Raw genomic sequence first — 22,505 nt, forward strand, 5'->3', positions numbered from 1 at the left:
GTGGGGCAGGCATCTGCTCCCAAACAAAGCAAGTGTTTCCCGCCTCCTAGCTGAGCAGAGCAGAGGAAACTGCTTCAGCTGGTCTAGGGGCTATACAAGCAAGCAAGCTCCCAGAGAGCGAGTGATCAGAGCAAGCGAGCAGGGAGATCAAGCAGGAGTTTGGCAGGGGAGGTCAAGGGGGAGGTCCCTAACAAATTTTGTTTTCAATTTCTTTTCTTGTAACACACACTTCCATACTAGTAGGACTCTGTTTTAACCTCCAGTGAATAGAGGACAAAGCACAGGCTATCCCAGTACCATCAGAAAGCTAGAAACATAAAGGGAATAGAGACTATTGAAGGAAAAGACTCTCCAGTGGTGGTGACCTGCAGTCTGTGTGCAATGTTTGTTTTCTTGCCTGAGATCAACATGGCCTACATGTGCAACAAGTGCAAGTTGATCACACTGCTGGAAGAAAAAGTATGAGGACGGGAGCGTCGAGTGTCGACCCTCCAGGGAATAAGAGAAGACAAAGAGTTCTTGGACAGAACGGTGGAACTGCAGCAGCAAAGTGAAGAACAGAAGCTAGAAGAGCAACAGAAACCTGAGGCAGAAGAGGAAAATGCTGAGGTGAGGAAAAATGCAGTAGAGGATACTCCTTGGAAAAGGGTGACAGCTAGGAGCAGAAGAACTAGAAGCCACTCTACACTAGTGGAAGCATTGGAATTATGGAAGCGTTTTCAGGTACTTCAGGATGTGACTGGAGGACAGCCTGCAGAGGAAGAATTACAGGGGAACCTGCATGAGAGCGAGCAAGAGGCTGAAGGTCAGTCAAGCAGAGGTGATGAAACCAAGGCCTACAACAAGAAGAAGAGAAGAGTAGTAGTAGTGGGAGACTCCTTGCTGCATGGGATCAAAACCCAAGTATGTCGCGAAGACCCATGGACTCACCAGATACGCTGTCTCCTGGGAGGACAGATAAGAGATGTGACTGAAGGGTTGCCTGCACTCACAAAGCCCACTGACAGGTATCCTTTTCTTCTCATCCATTTGGGAACAAATGATACCGCCAAGCGGAGCTACGAAGAAATCCTGTCAGACTTTGAAGCTTTGGGAAGGAAACTCAAGAACTTCGGGGCCCAGATAGTTTTCTCATCCATCCTTCCAGTAGTTAGAAGAGGGATAGAAAGGGAATGAAAAATACTCCGGGTGAATGACTGGCTATGAAGGTGGTGCCGACGAGAGAGATTTGGATTCTGGGACCATGGGCTATACTTCCTGGAAGATGGGCTGTTGGCAAGGGATAGGTTGCACCTCACAAAGGCTGGGAAGAATGTGTTTGGCCACAGCATGAAAAACTTCATCAGGAGGGCTTTAAACTGAATAATACGGGGAAGGGAGATGTAAAGTTGGGGGTAACAATGGACGAAGGCTCATGCACCACAACGGAGAGAACAGCTCTAATAGCACCCAATAATAGTCTTCACAAACATGTAGGAAGAAAGCCAGACCATGAAGCACATGGTCTTCGATGTCTATATACTAATGCCCAGAGTATGGGAAACAAGCAGAACAAACTTGAACTCTTAATACAGGAGGGGAATTACGACTTGATAGGTATAACTGAGACTTGGTGGGATGACTCTCGTGACTGGAATACAACCATTGAAGGATATAACTTGTTCAAAAAGAACAGGAGGAACAGAAAGGGAGGTGGGGTTGCACTGTATGTGAAAAATACATATCTCTGCACAGAAATACAGGATGAGCTTCGTAGCCCCATCGAGAGCATCTGGGTTAAAATAAATGGAGCAAAAAATAAAAGGTGGTTGGAGTCTACTACTGATCACCTAATCAAGGTGAAGACGAGGATGAAACTTGAAAAGCAAATTGCCAATGTTTCAAGGAAGCATGATGTAGTAGTAATGGGGGACTTCAATTTCCCTGATGTTTGTTGGGAGACAAATTCTGCAAAACATGGCCCACAAGGAAATTCCTGACTTGTGTATCAGATAACTTCCTCCTACAGAAAGCAGAGGAAGGAACTAGAGGATCGGCTATCCTTGACTTGATCCTAACCAACAGAGATGACTTAGTAGCAGTTACGGGAACTCTGTGGGAAAATAACCATGTTATACTTGAGTTCTTGTTTCTAAAAGAAGCAAAAGCCAAGTGTATCCAAACACGTAACCTGGATTTTAGGAAAACTGATTTTAATAAACTCAGAACAATGATCAGTAAGGTCCCATGGCAAGCGACTCTAGCGAGAAAAGGAGTCCAAGATGGGTGGGAGCTTTTGAAAAAGGAAATTCTCAAGGCACAATTACAAACAATTCCAACAAGAAGAAAAGGTGGAAGACAACAGAAGAAGCCAATGTGGCTTCACAAAAAGCTTAGGGATGACCTGAAAACAAAAAAGGACACACATAGGAATTGGAAGGAAGGCCAAGCAACTGAGGAAGAGTACAGGCAGGTAGCACAGAATTGCAGGGATGGTGTCAGGAAGGCTAAAGCTGAGAACGAGCTGAGGTTAGCGAGGGATGCTAAAAACAACAAAAAGGCTTTCTTCAGATACGTGCATAGTAAAAGACAAGAGGAAAGCAATGGTGGTTCAGCTATTAAATAAGGATGGCAAAATGATAACAGTTACAAAGAAAAGGCAGAAGCGCTCAATTCCTACTTTGGCTCGGTATCCTCCCAAAAGAGGTTGTATGACCCCCCTGGCAAAGGCGAAATACAGGCTGAAGGAGCAGGATTGCAGCTTGAGATCGACAGGCATATGGTCAAGGAACACCTAATTACTTTGAATGAGTACAAATCTCCAGGGCCAGATGAACTGCATCCTAGAGGAATAAAGGAGCTGGCAGAAGAACTCTCAGAACCGCTGTCTATTCTCTTTGAGAAATCATGGAGGACGGGGGAAGTGCCAGATGACTGGAGGAGGGCTATTGTTGTCCCTATCTTCAAAAAGGGTAAAAAGGAGGAACCTGGGAACTACAGACCAGTCAGTCTAACATCAATCCCTGGGAAAATTCTGGAGCAGATTATAAAACAATCAATATATAAGCACCTTGAAAACAATACGGTGCTTACTCAAAGCCAACATGGATTTGTCAAGAACAAATCCTGCCAGGCTAATCTGATCTCATTTTTTGATCAGGGAACCTCCCTTGTGGACTGTGGGAATACTGTAGACAATACCTCAACTTGCGCAAAGCTATCAACAAAGTGCCCCATGATCTCCTGATGAGCAAACTAGCTCAAAGTGGGCTAGATGAAATAACTATCAGGTGGATCCACGGTTGGCTACAGAATCGGACTCAAAGAGTGCTTATCAATGGGATCTTCTCAGACTGGGGAGAGGCAACGAGTGGGGTACCGCAGGGCTCAGTCCTGGGCCCAGTGCTCTTCAGCATTTTTATTAATGACTTGGAGGAGGAGGTGCAGGGAATGCTGATCACATTTGCGGATGACACGAAATTGGATGGGATAGCTAATACCCTGGAAGACAGAAACAACATTCAAAGTGATCTTGATAGGCTGGAGTGCTGGGCTGAAAACAACAGAATGACATTTAATAGGGATAAATGCCAAGTTCTGCACCTAGGAAAAAGAAACCAAAGGCACAGTTACAAGATGGGGGATACTTGGCTCAACAGTGCTACAAGTGAGAAGGATCTTGGAATTGTTGTCGATCACAAGCTGAATATGAGCCAACAATGTGATGTGGCTGCAAAAAAGGCAAATGCTATCTTTGGCTGCATTAATAGAAGCATAGCTTCCAAATCCCGGGAAGTACTAGATCCCCTTTACTCAGCACTGGTTAGTACTGTGTCCAGTTTTGGGCACCACAGTTTAAGGAGGATGCAGACAAGCTGGAGAGGGTTCAGGGGAGGGCAGCAAAGATGATCAGGGGACTGGAAACAAAGCTCTATGAAGAGAGACTGAGAGAACTGGGCATGTTTAGCCTTGAGAAGAGAAGACTGAGGGGAGACATGATAGCGCTCTTCAAGTACTTGAAAAGTTGTCACAGACAGGAAGGCCAGGATCTCTTCTCGAACATCCCAGAATGCATGACACGGAATAATGGGCTCAAGTGACAGGAAGCCAGATTCCGGCTGAATATCAGGAAAAACTTCCTGACTGTTAGAGCAATACAGTGATGGAACCAATGACCTAGGGAGGTGGTGGGCTCTCCCACAGTGGAGGCCTTCAAGACGAGGCTGGACAGCCATCTGTCGGGGATGCTCTGACTTGGATTCCTGCATTGAGCAGGGGGTTGGACTCGGTGGTCTTGTAGGCCCCTTCCAACCCTACTGTTCTATGATTCCAAGTCTGCCTGCAGCAAACCCTCAGGTTGTAAGGTGGTGGTGAATGGGCCCTCTTCCCTCCCACTTTGGTTTCCAGGGAGATGCCCTTCATCCAGAGGCCGTTTGCTGGATATTTAGAGTGGTGAGGGAGGCTGCATTTTTTTCTACCCCAAGACCGACCAGAGCAGAGGCAAGAGCAAGCAAAGAGAGGGGCTCACTTCTTGTTTAGACTCCAGCCCTTCCTCCAGCCCATCATCCAGGTGCTGGGGCAAGAGAAATACTGGGTCATTTTGTTCCATCAAGAGTTGAGATTTCTCTGTATATCTCTCTTAAAGAACTGGAAAGCTGCTTTATATGGAGTCATACCATTGGTCCATTAAGCCCGCACTATCTACGCTGACTGGCAGTAAATCTCGAGCATATTAGGGTAGAACTAAGGCCAGTGCACCAACTGTGCCTGTTCCCAGAGATGTCTGATCTGGCCCTGGACAGGCTTCAGAGCACCATTAAGCCAATAAGGCCCTCTATGGCTTGGGACCAGGCGGCCTGGGAGACCACCTTCTCCCATACAAGCCTGCCTGGGCTTTAAGATCTTTGGGAGAGGCCCTGCTTTCAGTACAGGTGCATTTGGTAATGACGCAAGAGGGGGCCTTCTCAGTGACTGCTCCCAGCCTGTGGAACTCTGTGCCGAGGGAGTCTAGGTTGACTCTCTTTCTGCTGGCAGGAAAACACAGTTTTATTCAAGTGGGCCTTTGGCATGTCACTGGGTCTGTTAGGTTGGGTGCTGTTTTTATTCTGTTATTCTTGTGTTTTTAATTGTGCTTTTAATATATTTGTTTTGTTGTTTTAATCAAGTTTTTACTTATCTATGATTTTAAGTTGCCTTGAATAAATATGTAAGCTAAATGTGACAATGATCACAGGGTATCAAGGTTTTGTGGGCAGCCCTTTGTAGAGTTCCCCCTCCTCTCCCACATAATGTGATTCTGATAGCTGGCTCTGATCAGTTCAGACCAGCTGATGTTTCTGAACACTCTTCAAATGCAGCCCCATGTAGAGCACATTGTAGTAGTCTAAGCTTAAGGCAGGTGTCACTAGGAAGTGACATAACTGGCATACCAGCCTCCACTGAGCAAACATGTTCCTGCCCGCTGCCCCTTCCAGGACATCCAGGAACAAAGCAGGATTTAGGGGTACTGCCAAGCACCTCTGTCTTCATAGAATCATAGAATAGTAGGGTTGGAAGGGGCCTACAAGGCCATCGAGTCCAACCCCCTGCTCAATGCAGGAATCCAAGTCAGAGCATCCCTGACAGATGGCTGTCCAGCCTCGTCTTGAACGCCTCCAGTGTGGGAGAGCCCACCATCTCCCTAGGTAATTGGTTCCATTGTCCTATTGCTCTAACAGTCAGGAAGTTTATAGAAGATTATAGAATCTTGTCTGGATTACGTTTGTTTGCCATTTTCTGCAGCAACCCTATGTTTATCTTCAGGTCCAGTTCCAGGTCAAGCACGGGGGTTTCCAACCTTGGAGAGAGATTTACTTAAGATACCTTTTAACTGGAGATGTTTGCACTCTATCAAATGAGCTTGACTAAAAAACTAGGTGCTGTTGAAGTGAGAAGTACCAAATTGTTGGTATTTCAACATGTTTGGAGGACTCCATTTTAAGGCCAACAACAAACTAACTTTTTCTTTGTTTTCAGATTAAAATGTCCCTACTGTCCCATGGAACAGAGTCCTGGAGATGCCAAACAGATATTCTTCTGAGGACACAATTCACTGTGTAGTTTATTCGTGTGTTTTGGAAGACTGAAGCAGGCAAATGTTCCATTTTATGCTGTACAGACCGAGGAGGACTCCTATGTTTTGTATAAGCCTAATGCTCCAGAAATTTTTGCCAACATTTAGTGCAGACATACTGATTGGAAAAGCTGCAGAAGTAATATCTGTTATAGGGCTTTTACTCTAACCTTGGTCTCCATATCTGATCAAGATACTACACCAGCAGTTGTCATTCAATGCAGGTTTTTATACTTAATTGTATGGTGACTTTACTTTTTAAAGCAGACACCAACCAATCACAATATAGGTCTAATATTTGTCCTGCTTTTATCACCCTGATAAGTGTCACCATAAAGAATGTGTGGGGAAAGTTTTTATTTCCTTAGCGTGTAAATAATTAAGGGAGAACTTGAGAAAAAAAAGTTTGATAAACTGAATAGTGGTTATAGACATACCTGTATTTCTGTTATTATTGTTTTTTTCCCATCCCAAAGCTGTGATATTCTGAGGTTTGTTTTTTCTGTTAAACATTTTTCCAGCTTTTAAACAGAATTCCAATTGAATGTGCTTATATATAAACTACATAAATATATAAAAGAGTTCAAAATCATTTCTAATTTAGAAAGATAGCAATTGAATAAGGACTCCTGGAATTGGGAATCTGGTTCAGTTGATTTCATGACTGAGAGCTCTTTGTGTAGCTGAGAGTATTCAATAAAGTGGAGCTCTGGATTGGAAAGAAGCTTTTGTTGATGAATACTTGCTCTCCAGCTTTTTTAGTCATAATCTAAGCTTTGTATTCAAGATCAATGTCATGTTGCTGTACAGTTTACTAGACATGATAGTTACATTATTTATAAAGTTATCAGAACCAAATAAACTATTGATAATGTTCATTGTTGGGGGAAAAAACATGTTCTAGTAATCTAAGAAATCTGGTAGTCTGTTTATTCATCACAGCAGTAGGTCTCCATTTTGTTAGAAATATATCTTCAAACAAGAGCATTGTCTTTGTGACTTTGTCACCATTAGTACCCTCACACTGAATATCAATTTCTTCTTCAATTAGTATATCTAGACTAGAGACTTAACTAGCTTTGACTGTCAGTCTCTTTTCCCAGCAAACCCTAAGAATCACAGTCCACAAGGGGAGGCACGAGGGATCGCTAGTATTTTGAATGTTCTTGCCAATTTACAATGCTCTGAATTCTGTGGGGAAAGCTATATACAATAGATAGTAGTATAGATTATATATGGGTATCATAGTTAATATCTGAAGTGAACATGTGCTTCTAAATTTGACGCACATGATGGCAAATTTCTTGTGTGCATTAATTGCATTGTCCTGTAATAGGGCATACAAGCCAATGGGTATGTTTTAATACAGGAGTGGGCAATTATGGGGGCTCTGGGGGTCATTATTTCCCCCAACCCATACAGACAGGCTGCAGTTTGGTAGGCAAAACCACAGGGCACCAGGTAAAACTCCTATGGAGTTTTACTCAAAACAAGTAAGATTTGGCCGCTTTAGGCTGTGTTAGCAGTTTGCAGCTTATTTCAGCAATGTTTTTGCTGCTGCTACAAACTTCACCATACCAGGAAGCGGCGAGGACCACATGTTGCCCACCCATTATAATACGTGAAATAATAGATCCCCTTTATTGTGTAACTTAAAAACCACAACAAAGAACTAACCTTTGTATGGTTGGATACTAAAACATGAGTTAAATGCACTAGCACAATGCACTGCACAGAAGAAGGTTGATAAAGATTTTATGTGCTTTTGGCCTTGGGCTCTATTAAATGGTCAATAGCATTAACCAACTGCTTAGAGGTTTTATTATATTAAGTGGCATATAAGTATTAATAAATTAATTAAGAATACACCAAGGCAGACATTCTACTCAAACAGAAAACCAGAGGATATAGAAAAATACTCCTGAATTATCTTTCTTTGCAAAATAAGTTATATCCATACCGCACTTCTGAAGAAAACTGGTAAAACTAACGATAAAGAAGTGAGAACATTTTCCATGGACGTTTCTGGTCTCGTTTTTAACAAGAAAGGGAAATGCTTATTTGTGAGCTTCAGCATACCAAATCCATATTTATACTCAAAATGATGTAAGAAAACTTTGAAAAACATTGGTGTAACTTGCATCTCTAACCAAGGTGAACATTATAATGCAGGAATATCTGCAGACCTAAACACAATTGCATGTGTATGGTCCTTTGATTTCACTGGGACTTGGGTGTGCTTAAGTTAAGTGCTTGGGTTTACAGCCAGTGAGTCCTATTTCATCCTTTTGGCCCAAGAGCCCATGCTGGTTTGCTAATACATATCTGCGACTATAAGGACTAACATCTTCACACCAAAATATAAGGACTGACATGATTTTAGTGGATCCCAAGGGATGAAAGGGTTTGCTCTCCCTCAACCAGCGAGGGATAAACTAGTTCCTAGCCACCAGTTGTATGATGGAATGGCATGCAGGATGTGAGCTGCCATTGATCCATGAGACTGCTGCCATGTGATTGTACACTTTCAAGAATTTGTGGACATTTGTGATCATTCATGAAAAACAAAGTTCCCTATCCTCGGACATAATCCCTTTTCTGCCTGTTCTGTTATACCCAGTGAGAAGAAGGCTTTGCATTAGTAGCTTCACTTTTGGTTTTCTTGAAAATAGGGTACTATAATCACATCTAGTAAGTGTAAGAAAAACAGAAATGCCTTTTCACAATGACAAACCCAACTGCTTTGTGAGAGCTGTAATTTCACTGTATTGGAATGTGTGTTTAAATTAAGTTTTAATGGTTTATTGTTTAACCAACTGCTTAGAGATTTTATATTAAGTGGAATATAAATATTATTAATAAAGAATACACCAAAGCAGACGGATTCCACTCCAACAGAAAAACAGAGTATGGAGAAAAATACTCCTGCATTATCTTTTTTGCAAAGTAAGTTACCACACTTTTTAATTTTGTAAGCTAATTTGTTCTACTTGGAAATTATATTTCAAGAGTTGGATCCAGATTTATGCTAGATCAGCTGCTCTGTCAGTAGTGTACCTCTCCTTTCCATGCCAGCCCCTCCACCTCCTTGAAGATGCTACACAGAGTCAGGAGATCCTGCTGAATGGGGTGAAGCTATGATGTGTGTTTTGGGAGGGGGGTCACCAAAAATTGAGCGGAGGGACCTTTCCCAGAGCCCTTCCTCTCGCAGGAGGCAGATCCTGGATCCAAGCCCTAGTATTTAAATTACAGCCCTACTTCTAGCCACATTTATTTCTGTAGGTATTTTGTCCCCATATTCCCAAGCATAACAGCCTTTACACATGTGTCCGATTTAGAAAATATTTCCCCATCACTTTGAGAGGAAGCAACACCCATCATTGCCTTGGAACATCCATTAGAGCTGACAATGAATGGTCAGGATAACAGTGTAGCGATGGCTGAATTTGGGAGTTATGATGAAAATGTACGTATGAACATGTTTGATGTAACATGTTCATGCGAGCTGTGTGCTTTGCTGGACACTACATAGCAAATAAAATTCCTGTGCTCAGCATGAGACTCCATTTTGGTAGCGCTCTGCTTATGAGACAAATGTGATGCAGACTTGTATAAATGCATGGGGATGGCCAACAGGTAGAACTTTACTGGGCTACCTATACTTCCAGATGATGTATGATGTTACACTGTCACTGTAATGAGTAAAAATGTTTGCTAAATCTGTTTGCTTGATTTCATTGTCTTCACAAATTTTGTATGAAAACAAAAATCATTTAAGAGGAAGGGCCACTTATGATAGACGTTTAATATTGTATTAGGAGTCTCCCCAAAGCCTATTAGTAGATTTCATCATCACTTAAAAGGCCTTTTATGTTAAAGGTGTGTGTGACTGAGGGAGAGGCTCCTAAAATCATGTCAGATGGTATATTTTATGTAGCATCAGTTTCATCCATGAATCTAAACTGAAGTGGCTTTTGGAGGGGTTTTGATCTGGATAAAGTCCACTAAAATCATGGCATTCCTTATATTTAAGATATAAAACATTCCCACACAAAATGGCAGAGGTTACATTCATGTACCTTTATGAGGGGAGCAAAAGGGCCTTTTATGAGACAAATGTACTTCAATGGGGGAAACACCTCTAAAATTGTCAAATGTTAGAGGCTGAGACACATTTCCTTCGAAATTAGCAATGGTTTCAGCCATATACATTAGCTGAAGGTAATTTGAAGGTGCTTGAGTGGGGGATGCCCCACTAAAATTAGGTCAGGTTTTATATTTTACCTGGCAAGTAAAATATAATTTCTGTTCGAATTGGCAGTGGCTTCAAACCATGTAATGACATAGGCCAAGGTGATTTGGGAGCTCTGTGGTGTCCCTAAAGCCCATCTGTTTTAACCACTGAAAAAATACGTACCTCATCAGGTAGGCAAATTAGTTATAAGGTTGTCTTCTAGGACAGATCTTTGAATCACATATGAACAGATTTCTTTAAAAAACAGGATAATAAATGGCAAAATAGCTCTGCCTTCCTGTGACTTAGCCACTGAGAGCTGTTGTGTGCATGTGATAACATATGCCCTTCTATATACTTCATTTAGACTCTGATAAATCTTTTGTAAACCACCCAGAGAGCTTTGGACATTGGGTAGTATAGGAACATTATTATCATTTTTTTATTTTATCTTATTTGTTTATTACATTTCTATACTGCCCAATAGCTGAAGCTTTCTGGGCTGTTGTTGATGTTGTTGCTGATGATGATGATCATGGATATTTTCCCTCCCCACACCCTATGTACATTCCAATAGGAAGAGCAGAATCCTTTCCAATAGTTAACATAGTCGGCAAACTGCTAAGGGTTTCCTTTTTGTGGGTGTCCGTTGAACTGACATTTGAAGACAAATTTCCCCTTTTCTTGAGGAGTAAATCACATGTGACATGAGAGATCTATGACTGGCTTTTCTGATGCATTTTTAACTGTAAAACAGCTGGAGGGGGGAACTCTAGTTTTGAGTGGAACAGTGCTGGGGATGGTAGAAGCATTTAACCCTAAATGGCCCTAAATAGCCAAGAATAAAAATCTAAAGCTTTCTTGGACACATGGAACTACTTGCACAGTTTTGGGGGTCCGAGTCAAATCATTTCCATAGCAAGAAAATTCTACAATATGTTGTAGTGTATGAAATAATCCTCTTTCCAGTGTCTAATGGTGCATTTTCACAAAAATGCAGTGTTGTTTCTGGGTGTTGCTGGGAAAATGGCTGCTACCACAAAAAAAGATGGTTGCTACTAGTGGGAGTGGTAACCATTGAACCCCCACTACCCCCACCCCACACTTCCCTGGAAAAAGCTGTATCTGGGGCATTCTGAAATCAAGAAAATGGTAGCATGCAGACTGCTGGAAAAAAGAGCACCTCTCTTGGAACCATCCCTGGCACTGGATGGAATAAGACAGAGAAAGAGAAAAAAGGGGGTGAGCAGCACCCTAGACTTTTGCTCTCCCTAAACATGTCAGAGAAACGACCCCCTCTCCGGGTTCATGGCTCACCCGCAATTGGGGCCACGAAGCCCTAATTAAAGATATACCAATTTCTTGAGTTTTATGAAGAAGTACATTATCCTGTTGGATTTGCTTTCTATCACATTTCCTTCCTCCTTAGCTGTTTGGAATTCTTACTGCTAAATAATCAAAATCTGGCTCTTACTATGCTATATGGTTATGAATCTTTCTAACTTCTTGTACTTCTAACTCTGTTCTTTTTCCCAGCAGGGTTCTGTATATGAGCCTGCCTGGGTCTTAGGATCCCTTCACTCAGTCCCACCACCATCAGAGGCACATTTGATGGAATGTGGAAGAGAACCTTCCCAGTAGCTGCTCTCAGGCTCTGGAACCCCCTGCCAAGAGAATCCAGGCTAGAATCCAGGCCTGAATAAAAAGCCCTTGTGCTGGCAGGTAAAATTCATTTTTATTCAGTCAGGCTTTTCCTAATGGTCATCTAAGCTGATGTGCTGCTGAAGTAGATTTTATTCTGGTGGGTACTGTTTTTTTCCTTTTTATGCTTGTGTTTATACTTGTGATGCGATTTAATATTGTAACTATAACTTTGTTATTTTCTTAGCTAACTCGAGCACTAATTTTAGTGGAAAGGGAAGGTATACATTTAGCAATTGAATGAAGCCTCCAAAAGAGAAAGATTAAGGAGGCAGTGTTTATTGATCAGCTGAAACTGGAAACCAATGCGAAGGATGAGATGAAACAAGCCATGATGTTTATTACTGTGGCTTGATCGTCTGTTGAATACAGGTGCTGGTTGTTAATCTCGGTTTCCCCCACTGAGGTTTGATCAGTTCCTGACTGGTTCTGGCTCAGTTTATAAGTGGTATTGTAGCATACTCTTATTTGTGACTGAAGTTAGTGTTTTATACCTCTTTGTTTATAAACTGGATTGACTATGGGTGGTCATTTGTTTTGTTGTGGAGTGATATACATTTAATAAATAAGATGCATAAATAAATAATGTACTCCATGTAACTTTGTCATTCTTTTGCAAGATATCACTTTCCACAAAGGGTTTTGCTCTGGTTGCTTCATTATGTTTTTTGTCTGTTTGTTTGCACTTCCCCCATTGATAAGCAGCAGCCCCCCTCAAGATAGCCTTCATTGCATCCCATTGCGTCTACTGTAGGCTGGAAAAGAATTTCCTTGAAATACACATCTATTTCTTCTTACACTCTTTTTGCCATTATTTGTTTTACAAGAAGCATATGGTTTAATCTCCATAAGGAAGAGGAGAATTGGGACTCAATTATTTGGAGTGAACTCTATATTGGCATATGGTCTATAACACTTTTGACTCCTATAATTTCACTGACTGCCATCTGGGACTGGTTTTTCAATCCCAGGATGACATATTCCTAGACTAGTTTTTGTGCCTACTGGAGTAAAAGGTCTAATCCTGAACACCTGGATTGCACTGACACTACGAATCTATCAGGTCACATTTCTTAAAGACAGCAGCTCCACTTAATAATAAAGTTCAGCTTGCCTTTTAATTACCGCTTCTTTCCAGCATAAGATCATGTATGAGACTGAGATCACCCCCTAGACTTGGCTCACTTTGAAAGAACTACATCTAGAAAAGCTAGCGGTACCACGTTTGGACAGCGGGTGGAGCTCACGGATAACGTTACAACTTAAAAGAGAGAATGATGTCTATTCCTTTGGATTTTGAAGAGCCTGAGAAATTTAAAAATAAATAAATAACTGAAGCCCATAAGTCAGACACTGGTTGTGGGCAGTTCATCTGTCCAAACAATTGGTGTTTCTCCTGTCATGGATAGGACTGCACTGCTCTTGAAGGAACAGGTTCACCATTTGGGGTTGCTCTTGGATACACCTGGGTCACTAGAGGCCCAGGAAGCCTGTGGGAGTGCCTTTTACCAACGTCAGTTGGCATGCCAGCTGTAACCCTCTCTTGGCAAGAGATTGCCTGGCTTCAGTTGGCATGCCAGCTGTAACCCTCTCTTGGCAAGAGATTGCCTGGCTTCAGTTGGCATGCCAGCTGTAACCCTCTCTTGGCAAGAGATTGCCTGGCTTCAGTTAGCCATGCTCAGGGAACCTCCAGATTGGGCTACCTTTGAAAACTGTCTGAAATTTGAGTTAGTTCTGAATACATCTGCAAGATGACTAACTGGGACTAGATGCTATGAACATATAACTCTAATGCTTTGCCAACTGCACTGGTTCCTGGTCTGTTTCCAGACCCAATTCAAAGTGTTAGTTTTGACTCTTCAAGCCCTTCACTGAGCGGAATCACGTTACCTTAAGGATCGCCTCTCTCCACATACGCTTGCCTGGACTTGGAGACTTTCATCATGGGCCTTCCTCCATGTTTCAAGAGAGGTGTGGCCCATACTATAGGGAAGGGGGCCTTTTTAGTGCTGGTGCTCAGAACTGGGTCTGTCCTTCCTAGAGAGCCTTTCTTGGCAACTTCTTTGATGTCCTTCAGCACCAGGAGAATATTTTTCCCTCTCAGGCCTTTTAATGTTATTGTTTATAAGTTTTATTGTTAATTTTTAATCTTCCATGGCATTTTAGGTCGCTCACACTTTTGTGTTTGTATTCCTGGATTTTCCATTTTGGTATTTTATATATATGCAATTTAAACGTTGTGCTTGATTATGTTAGCTGCCCTAGGGAATTCTGTTGGAGGGCAGGATATAAATAACCTACAACAAACAAACAAGAGCGTGTTGTTGTTGCTGTTGTAATCTAGCATTCTTATTGTTGTGTTTCAAGTCAGTGTAAATTACTTTCCAGGGGTCTCTTACAACTCAATGCCTCTGATTATGAAGAGATTTTGGATTCCCACTGACCCCCCACACCCACTCTGTAACTGTTGAGTTGGCAACCTTTTGTTCTATTAGGGCCAAGTGAGGCCTAGATTCTTGTAGAAATGACAAATCAGTCTTTTTTATTTGGTCTGCTTTCTCCACTTGGTAGGGTTCCCCAACCCTTTGACATTCAGACACACTTAGGGATTTCTTCACACGGAGCTTTTATCCTGCTATTGAGATGGCTTTCCCACAGAAGTTTGCGGGTTCTTTAGATGACACCATTACCCTCCACGGTGTCTCCTACCATTTCCCCCAGCCTATCCTGTGTTTTCCCAAAATGCAAAAAATGCAGTATTTTTTCCAGCCCACAGAAGAGGAGCGTCATGACCTCCCTATGAAATTCTCCCATAGCGGAAGCAACCACTGTGCCTGGTTGGCTGTGGGCTGTGCTCTCTGTGCGCCTACCATATAAATGCTTGAGCGTATTCCTTGACAGGAGGGCGAAGAGGGTAAAACACCTCTCGGCGACAAAAGGAGACAGATCTGATCCCCCACCCCACCAAGCTCAGAATCAACGTCCTCTGTTGATTCAGAGCACCCCGTTAAGTTCAGTGGGGCTTACTTCCAAGTAAGTGTGCTGAGGGTTACAGGCATACAGCACTATCTTATGTCTACTCAGAAGTAAGTCATAGCTTTCCTGGGGGCTGTGAGGAAACAGAACAGCACAAGCTAAGAGATGAAAACAAGGCTGCCCCCCCTCCTCTCCCTTGCACACATGCCGGGCGGGGGGGAAGGCACTCCTTTGATTCCCTCCACCTTTAAAGTCACTGGAGGGGCTTCCAACTTCCCTCCTGCTGGGAGGAGTGGAGGGATGGGCAGAGCCATCAATCATGTTACAGGAACCAGTCATCAGCCTTCAATCCTGATTTTTCTGTGCAGCCATGAAAAGGTATAGAGCGGAGGGAAGCGCTACAAGAAATGCCTATATACAGAGCTAGTCTACATTCCAGAAAGGATCCGGAATCAAAAGGATCAGCTTGTAGTAGGATAAAATGCCAGGTGTGAGGACAGCCTCACTTCACTCATGGCAGTCATCCAGTGTTATAGCATGCATATATTCCCTTTTATGTTTCAAGATTTTAAAAAAACAATAATTAGGTGTCCCAGGTCTTCTTTTCCTTTCGATTGCATTCAAAATGAATATGAAACTGTAAATATCCATCTGGTAAGATTGTCTTCTTGTGCAGTCGCAATAGTAGTGCATGATCCGGCTGACCCTCAGGAAAAACTTCCTGACTGTCAGAGCAGTATGACAATGGAACCAATGACCTAGGGAGGTGGTGGGCTCTCCCACACTGCAGACATTCAAGATGAGGCTGGACAGCCATGTGTCAGGGATGTTCTGACTTGGATTCCCGCATTGAGCAGGGGGTTGGACTCGATGGCCTTGTAGGTCCCTTCCAACCCTACTGTTCTATGATTCTATGATCATGCATGAAGAGGGGCTGGAGGTGTTTCCAGACAAGGCTTCTGTTGTGCCATCGCCCTGTCTCATTCACAGAATTTTATGGGGATCCAGACATCGCTGCCTTCCACTCACAACCCTCCCATGTTTTCCCACCATATCTGTTGTCCTTTTCTTACCATAGAAAATCTGTTAAGGAGAAAATGCAAGGAGCAGTCTGTTTAAAAGCCCCTTGGGCTGCCCCACCCCAACATCCCCGGGCTCCCCATGTTGAATGGAGAAGTCTGCGGGGGGCTTTTACTTCCTTGAACACAAGGTGACATCTCCATGCAACGGGGAACCCGCAGAGTTCCCAGCTGCAAAAAGGATTCTACTCATGCTCAAGCCGCCTGCAGACCTCCCTCCTCAAAATGGGGAGGTCAGGGACTAACAGGGCTGTCCAGCAGACATGCATGGCCCCATCCCTCTTATCCATGTTAACACCTGATAAAACACCTGAATAGGGTTTGTGTCCAAATGAGCAACAAAAGGAGGAAGATTGGACTCTATTTTTATATCAACCTGCACTGCTTTTATTTGAGCTAGGATCGCAGTTCGGAGTGAGCAAGTCATGTAAGCACTTCAGGTGGGGCAACAGAAGGAGTGGTGTGTGTCTTCCAGTTGTTAAGGGGGTCATTTAGAGTGGAAACTAAAGTTGGTCTGAAAACAACTCAGGTTTTTTGTTTGTTTGTGCTCTCTGTGTGTGAAACAGAAGCCTATAGAAAGTGGGGGTGGGGAAGGGCTGTCAAACCTTACTTGACGCTGCCCAGTGCTTTCTGATGCCTGACTGGAGGTTAACGACAGAGCTCCTGAACTCATAGGCAATGCTGCCATTTTGCTTGGTGACGCTTTCTGTTAAATGAATAGACATAATTTATTATTTTTCTAAAGATTTGCTTTTAATTAATGGCAATAATTCTGAAAAGTTTGTTTTAAGTCAGAGAATTTTGTCATAATTGTTTGCCATCTTCTTGGAGCCACTATCTGTTGCAATCCAGCTAAAGTGAAACATAACAGGTGTATAAATAATAGGTATTGATATGCTATGTGCTAATGCATATGTATGAGTTATATATAACTTAAATAGATAAGGACACAATCCTATGTGTGTTTAGACAGAGGGCAGGTTCGCATGATCACGGAGGGAAAATAAGCCACAGTGGCTTATTTCGCCTCCCCGCACATGCTGGTCATGAGCTGCCTAATTAGCATCTGAATCCGGTAAGGGTGGGTGGCTGGAGTGGTTTACAAACCACACTGAAACCCCATGGGGGTTTGAAGGTGGGTTGTAAACCATCCCAGCCACCCATCCTTTCTGGGTTTGGAAGTCATGACAACCCGTGCTCAGCAAGGGTAATTATGCTAATTAAGCAGCTCGCAACTGGCAAACAATCAGGCATTAGCCATTTATGGGTTTTTTTCTTTTCTTAAGAAGACTTTGCTTTAGAAAATTGGCTTCAACAAATATAGTGGCAGGAAAGGCCATTGTGATACATGGTAACAGTGGCAATCTATATTTTGTTTATTCATTTATTTATTCATTTAGTTATTCTATTTTAATCCACTCAATAACTGATGTTCTGAGGGCAGATTACAAAAGCTAAAAGAATAAAATACAATATTACAATTTTAGTTCTTTATTTAAAAGGGTTCAGGAAGATTTAAATTTGTGGTCCCCTCTTCACAGCACAATTCTATACATATTTACTCAGAAGTAAGTTGTTGTTGTTGTTCAGTCGTTCAATCGTGTCTGACTCTTCGTGACCCCATGGACCATAGCACGCCAGGCCTTCCTGTCCTGCACACTCTCCCGGAGCGTGCTCAAGTCCATATTCATTGCATTGGTGATGCTATCTAGCCATCTCATCCTCTGCCGTCCCCTTCTCCTTTTGCCTTCAGTCTTTCCCAGCATCAGGGTCTTTTCCAAAGAGTTTTCTCTTCACATTAGGTGGCCAAAATATTTGAGCTTCAGCTTCAGTATCTGTCCTTCCAATGAGCACTCAGGGTTGATTTCCTTTAGGATGGACTGATTTGACCTGCTTGCAGTCCAGGGGACTCCTAAGAGTCTTCTCTAGCACCACAGTTCGAAAGCATCAATTCTTCGGCGCTCAGCCTTCCGTATAGTCCAGCTCTCACAGCCATACATTACTACTGGGAAAACCATAGCTTTGATTAGACGGACCTTTGTCGGAAAGGTGATGTCTCTGCTTCTTACTATGCTGTCTAGGTTGGCCATAGCTTTCCTCCCAAGGAGCAAGCGTCTTTTAATTTCATGGCTACAGTCACCGTCTGCGGTGATCTTGGAGCCCAAGAAAGTAAAATCTGTCACTGCTTCCATTTCTTCCCCTTCTATATGCCAGGAAGTGATAGGGCCAGATGCCATGATCTTCGTTGTTTTAATGTTGAGTTTCAAACCAGCTTTTGCACTCTCCTCTTTCACCCTCAACAAGAGGCTCTTTAGATCCTCTTCGCTTTCTGCCATTAGGGTGGTATCGTCTGCATATCGGAGGTTGTTGATAATTCTCCCAGCAACCTTAATTCCGACCTCTGATTCATCCAACCCGGCGTTTCTCATGATGTACTCTGCATATAAGTTAAATAAGCAGGGTGACAATATGAAGCCTTGTCGTACTCCTTTCCCAATTTTGAACCACTCGGTTGTTCCATGTCTGGTTCTTACTGTTGCTTCTTGACCCTCGTACAGGTTTCTCAGGAGACAGGTAAGGTGGTCTGGTACTCCCATCACTTTCAGAATTTGCCACAGTTTGTTGTGATCCACTCTATCTATCTATCTATCTATCTATCTATCTATCTATATTTCATTTCTATACCTCCCAATAGCCGAAGCTCTCTGGGCGGTTCACAAAAATTAAAACCAAACAACACACAATAAAACAATTTAAAATATATAGAACATTAAAACCACAATATAACAATACAACCACAATAAAACCTAGCAGCAGTGCAAGAGTTTAAAATACAGATTTAAAACAGCAAAGATAAAAATTTAGAAAGCTAAAATGCTAAAATGCCTGGGAAAATAAAAAGGTCATCACCTGGCGCCGAAAGGAATACAATGTAGGCGCCAGGCGAACCTCACTAGGGAGCTCATTCCAGAGCTGGGGTGCCACAGCAGAAAAAGCCCTCCTCCTAGTAGCCACCCGCCTCACTTCCTTTGGCAGGGGCTCACGGAGAAGGGCCGCTGAGGATGATCTTAAGGTCCGGACAGGCACATATGGGAGGAGGCGATCCTTCAGGTAACCTGGCCCCAAGCCATTAAGGGCTTTGAATGTTAACACCAGCACTTTGAATCGGGCCTGGAAATGGACTGGCAGCCAGTGCAGCTGGAAAAGTACTGGCGTAATATGAGCTCGCAGTCCAGTCCCTGTTAACAATCTTGCTGCCCTATTTTGGACCAGCTGAAGTTTCCGGACCGTTTTCAAAGGCAGCCCCACGTATAACGCATTGCAGTAATCCAGACGAGAAGTTATCAGAGCATGGATAACTGTAGCTAGGCTATCTCTGTCCAGATAAGGGCGTAGTTGGTATACCAGCCTAAGCTGATAAAAAGTGCTCCGTGCCACTGAGTTCACCTGTGCCTCAAGTGACAGTTCTGGATCCAAGAGCACCCCCAAACTACAAACCTGATCCTTTAGGGGGAGTGCAACCCCCTCCAGAACAGGTTGAATATCACCTAGCCGGGCAGACGAACCACCCACTAACAGTACCTCCGTCTTGTCTGGATTGAGTTTCAGTTTATTAGCCCTCATCCAGTCCATTACCGTGCCCAGGCACTGATTCAGACCAGCCACTGCCTCACCTGGTTTTGATGAGAAAGAGAGGTAGAGCTGGGTGTCATCCGCATATTGATGGCACCTCAGCCCACACCTCCGGATAACCTCCCCCAGCGGTTTCATGTAGATGTTAAACAGCATGGGGGATAAAATAGAGCCCTGTGGAACCCCATGGCATAATTGCCATGGCACAGAGCAATAATCCCCCAGCACCACCTTCTGGAATCTGCCATCCAAGTAGGAGTGGAACCACTGTAGTGCAGTGCCTCCAACTCCTAACCCAGACAACCTATCCAGAAGGATACCATGGTCGATGGTATCGAAAGCCGCTGAGAGGTCCAGGAGAATCAACAGGGTTGCACTCCCCCTGTCCCTCTCCTGGCAGAGGTCATCCCACAGGGCGACCAAGGCAGTTTCCGTTCCAAAACCAGGCCTGAAGCCCGATTGAAATGGATCTAGATAATCCGTTTCATTCAAGAGTGCCTGGAGCTGTCCTACAACCACCCGCTCAAGCACCTTGCCCAGGAATGGGGTTTTGGCCACTGGCCTATAATTGTTAACATCCTCTGGGTCCAGGTTAGGCTTTTTCAGGAGTGGTCTAATTACTGCCTCTTTTAAAGCAGCAGGCACCACTCCCTCTCTCAAGGAGGAATTTAGAACCTCCTGGACCCAGCCGGACAACCCCTCCTTGTTTGATTTAATAAGCCATGAAGGGCAAGGGTCAAGCACACAAGTGGTCGATCGGACTTGGCCAAGCACCTTGTCCGCATCCTTAGGCCTCAGTAACTGAAACTCATCCAATAAAACTGGACCAGACGGTGCTCTGAACGCCTCTACCAATGGAACTGCATTAATGGTGGTGTCCAATTCATGATGAATCTGAGCGACTTTATCCTCAAAGTGCCATGCAAACTTGTCACAGCGTGCTACCGAGGGTTCCACCGTCTCTCTCCCTGGCCCAGAATGTAACAGGCCGCGAACCACTCGGAAAAGCTCCGCTGGACGACACTGAGAAGATGCAATGCTGGTAGAAAAGAACTGCCTCTTTGCCACCCTCACCGCCACAGAGTAGGCTCGATAGTGTTCGGTCAGACTCAGCACAAGTTTTCCTCCACCTGCGTTCTAGCCGTCTCCCCTCTTGCTTCATTGCCCTCAGCTCAGGTGTATGCCAAGGAGCTGGCCGGGCTCTGCTCAGAGGGAGAGGGCGCTTGGGCGCGATCGTGTCAACCGCCCGAGTCATCTCTGCATTCCACAGAGCGACCTGGGCTTCGACAGGAGCACCAGCCATACCAGCAGGAAAATCCCCCAGAGCCCTCTGGAATCCATCGGAATCCATTAATCTCCGGGGGTGGACCATTTTAATAGGTCCCCCACCCTTGCAGAGGGGAAAGGCCGCCAGGAGTCTAAACCTCAGCAGGAAGTGATCTGACCATGACAAAGGGACAGATGTTAATTCCTCCACTTTCAGATCACCATCCTCCTGCCCAGTCGAGAAAACCAGATCAAGCATGTGTCCTTTTATATGCGTTGGGCCGATGACATGTTGGGACAGCCCCATGGTTGTCACGGCGGTCATGAAGTCCTGAGCTGCCCCGGATACAGCAGCCTCGGCATGGAAGTTGAGATCCCCCAAGACCATCATCCTGGGGGTCCTCAACACCAAGTCCGAGACCACCTCCGTCAGCTCAGGCAGGGAGTCTGATGGGCAGTGGGGTGGGCGGTACACCAACAGAATCCCTAATCTGTCCCGGGTACCCAACACAAGGTACAAACACTCAAGATCTGCACTCAAATGAGCAGGAAGCCTGGAGAGGGAGATTGAATTCCTATAGACCACGGCAACCCCCCCTCCCCGTCCCTCAAGTCGGTGTTGGTGCTGCACCGAGTACCCAGGAGGGCACAGCTGGGAGAGAGTGACCCCTCCCAGTTCCCCCACCCAGGTCTCAGTAATACATGCCAGGTCAGCCCCCTCATCCACAATCAAATCATGGATGAGGGAGATTTTATTTTGGGCCGACCTGGCATTCAGCAGCAGCACCACCAGACCCGAGGGCAGACTGGTAAGGCTGCCAGGAACCATCAGGTTGGGGGAAGAACCAGAAGAGGGGACAGCTGTAAGGTGTCTAGCCCCTCTTCTCCTCAGCTGGCCTGTTAATCCCCCAACGCCATACCTCCCCCTGCCCATGACCACAGTTATGGTGGCACCTCCCTGACCCCTTGAGTTGCCCAATAGTCCTCCCAGGCACATATTAAAATGTTAGGATATAAAATGCACAACAGTTTCAAAAATATAAAAGATAAAAGAGATAAAAGAGAACAGCAGCTAAGAAGGAGCAGATAGTCCACGTTTGCCCCTTTCCCCTTGTCTTTAAAGCTGCTGCCCTCCGCTGCTGCTATTTGCTGCTGGTACTGTGGCTGCTGGTGTCTCTGGAGAGGCAGGTGGGTGGGTCTTCAGATCCTACGCGACTCCAAGTGCGACGCTAAGTGCCAATCAAAGGCTTTAGTAAGTATGGCCAAGTAAAAGTGCGCAGGATTGGGTTGCAGCCTAGTAAGATATCTAAGGACGCAATCCTGTGGGGATAGTCGGCTGCCTCCAAACTTGGAGGCGGTTGACTATTCAATGCAGGGTGGGTGGGGCGTGTCAGAGTGGCAAGGGGGAGAGACCGGACGGTGCATAGGAAGCATTGTAATGATGCTTCCGCAGGCTTCCCCCCTCCCCACCCTCGGGAAGGCTCCTTTTTCACCTGCTCCACACTGCTGTTACGAGCGCAGAACC

At 44.3% G+C, this 22,505-nt stretch overlaps 1 protein-coding gene across 4 annotated transcripts in view; it reads left to right on the forward strand.

The window, feature by feature from the left end:
- Positions 1-9,810, forward strand: part of RMND5A (required for meiotic nuclear division 5 homolog A) — a 34,061-nt gene extending 24,251 nt beyond the window's left edge. For all 4 annotated transcript variants that reach the window (XM_084857446.1, XM_084857449.1, XM_084857448.1 and 1 more), the window contains exon 9: positions 5,995-9,810. In XM_084857446.1, the coding sequence (XP_084713572.1) occupies positions 5,995-6,058 (64 nt within the window). In that variant the 3' untranslated portion in view covers positions 6,059-9,810. The remainder of the gene's footprint in view (positions 1-5,994) is intronic.
- Positions 9,811-22,505: the final 12,695 nt, after the last annotated feature.

This window comes from Heloderma suspectum, chromosome 5, assembly GCF_057233095.1.
Source record: "Heloderma suspectum isolate Gila_16-S chromosome 5, 16-S_ref, whole genome shotgun sequence".
In the NCBI taxonomy this organism is placed as follows: Eukaryota; Metazoa; Chordata; class Lepidosauria; order Squamata; family Helodermatidae; genus Heloderma; species Heloderma suspectum.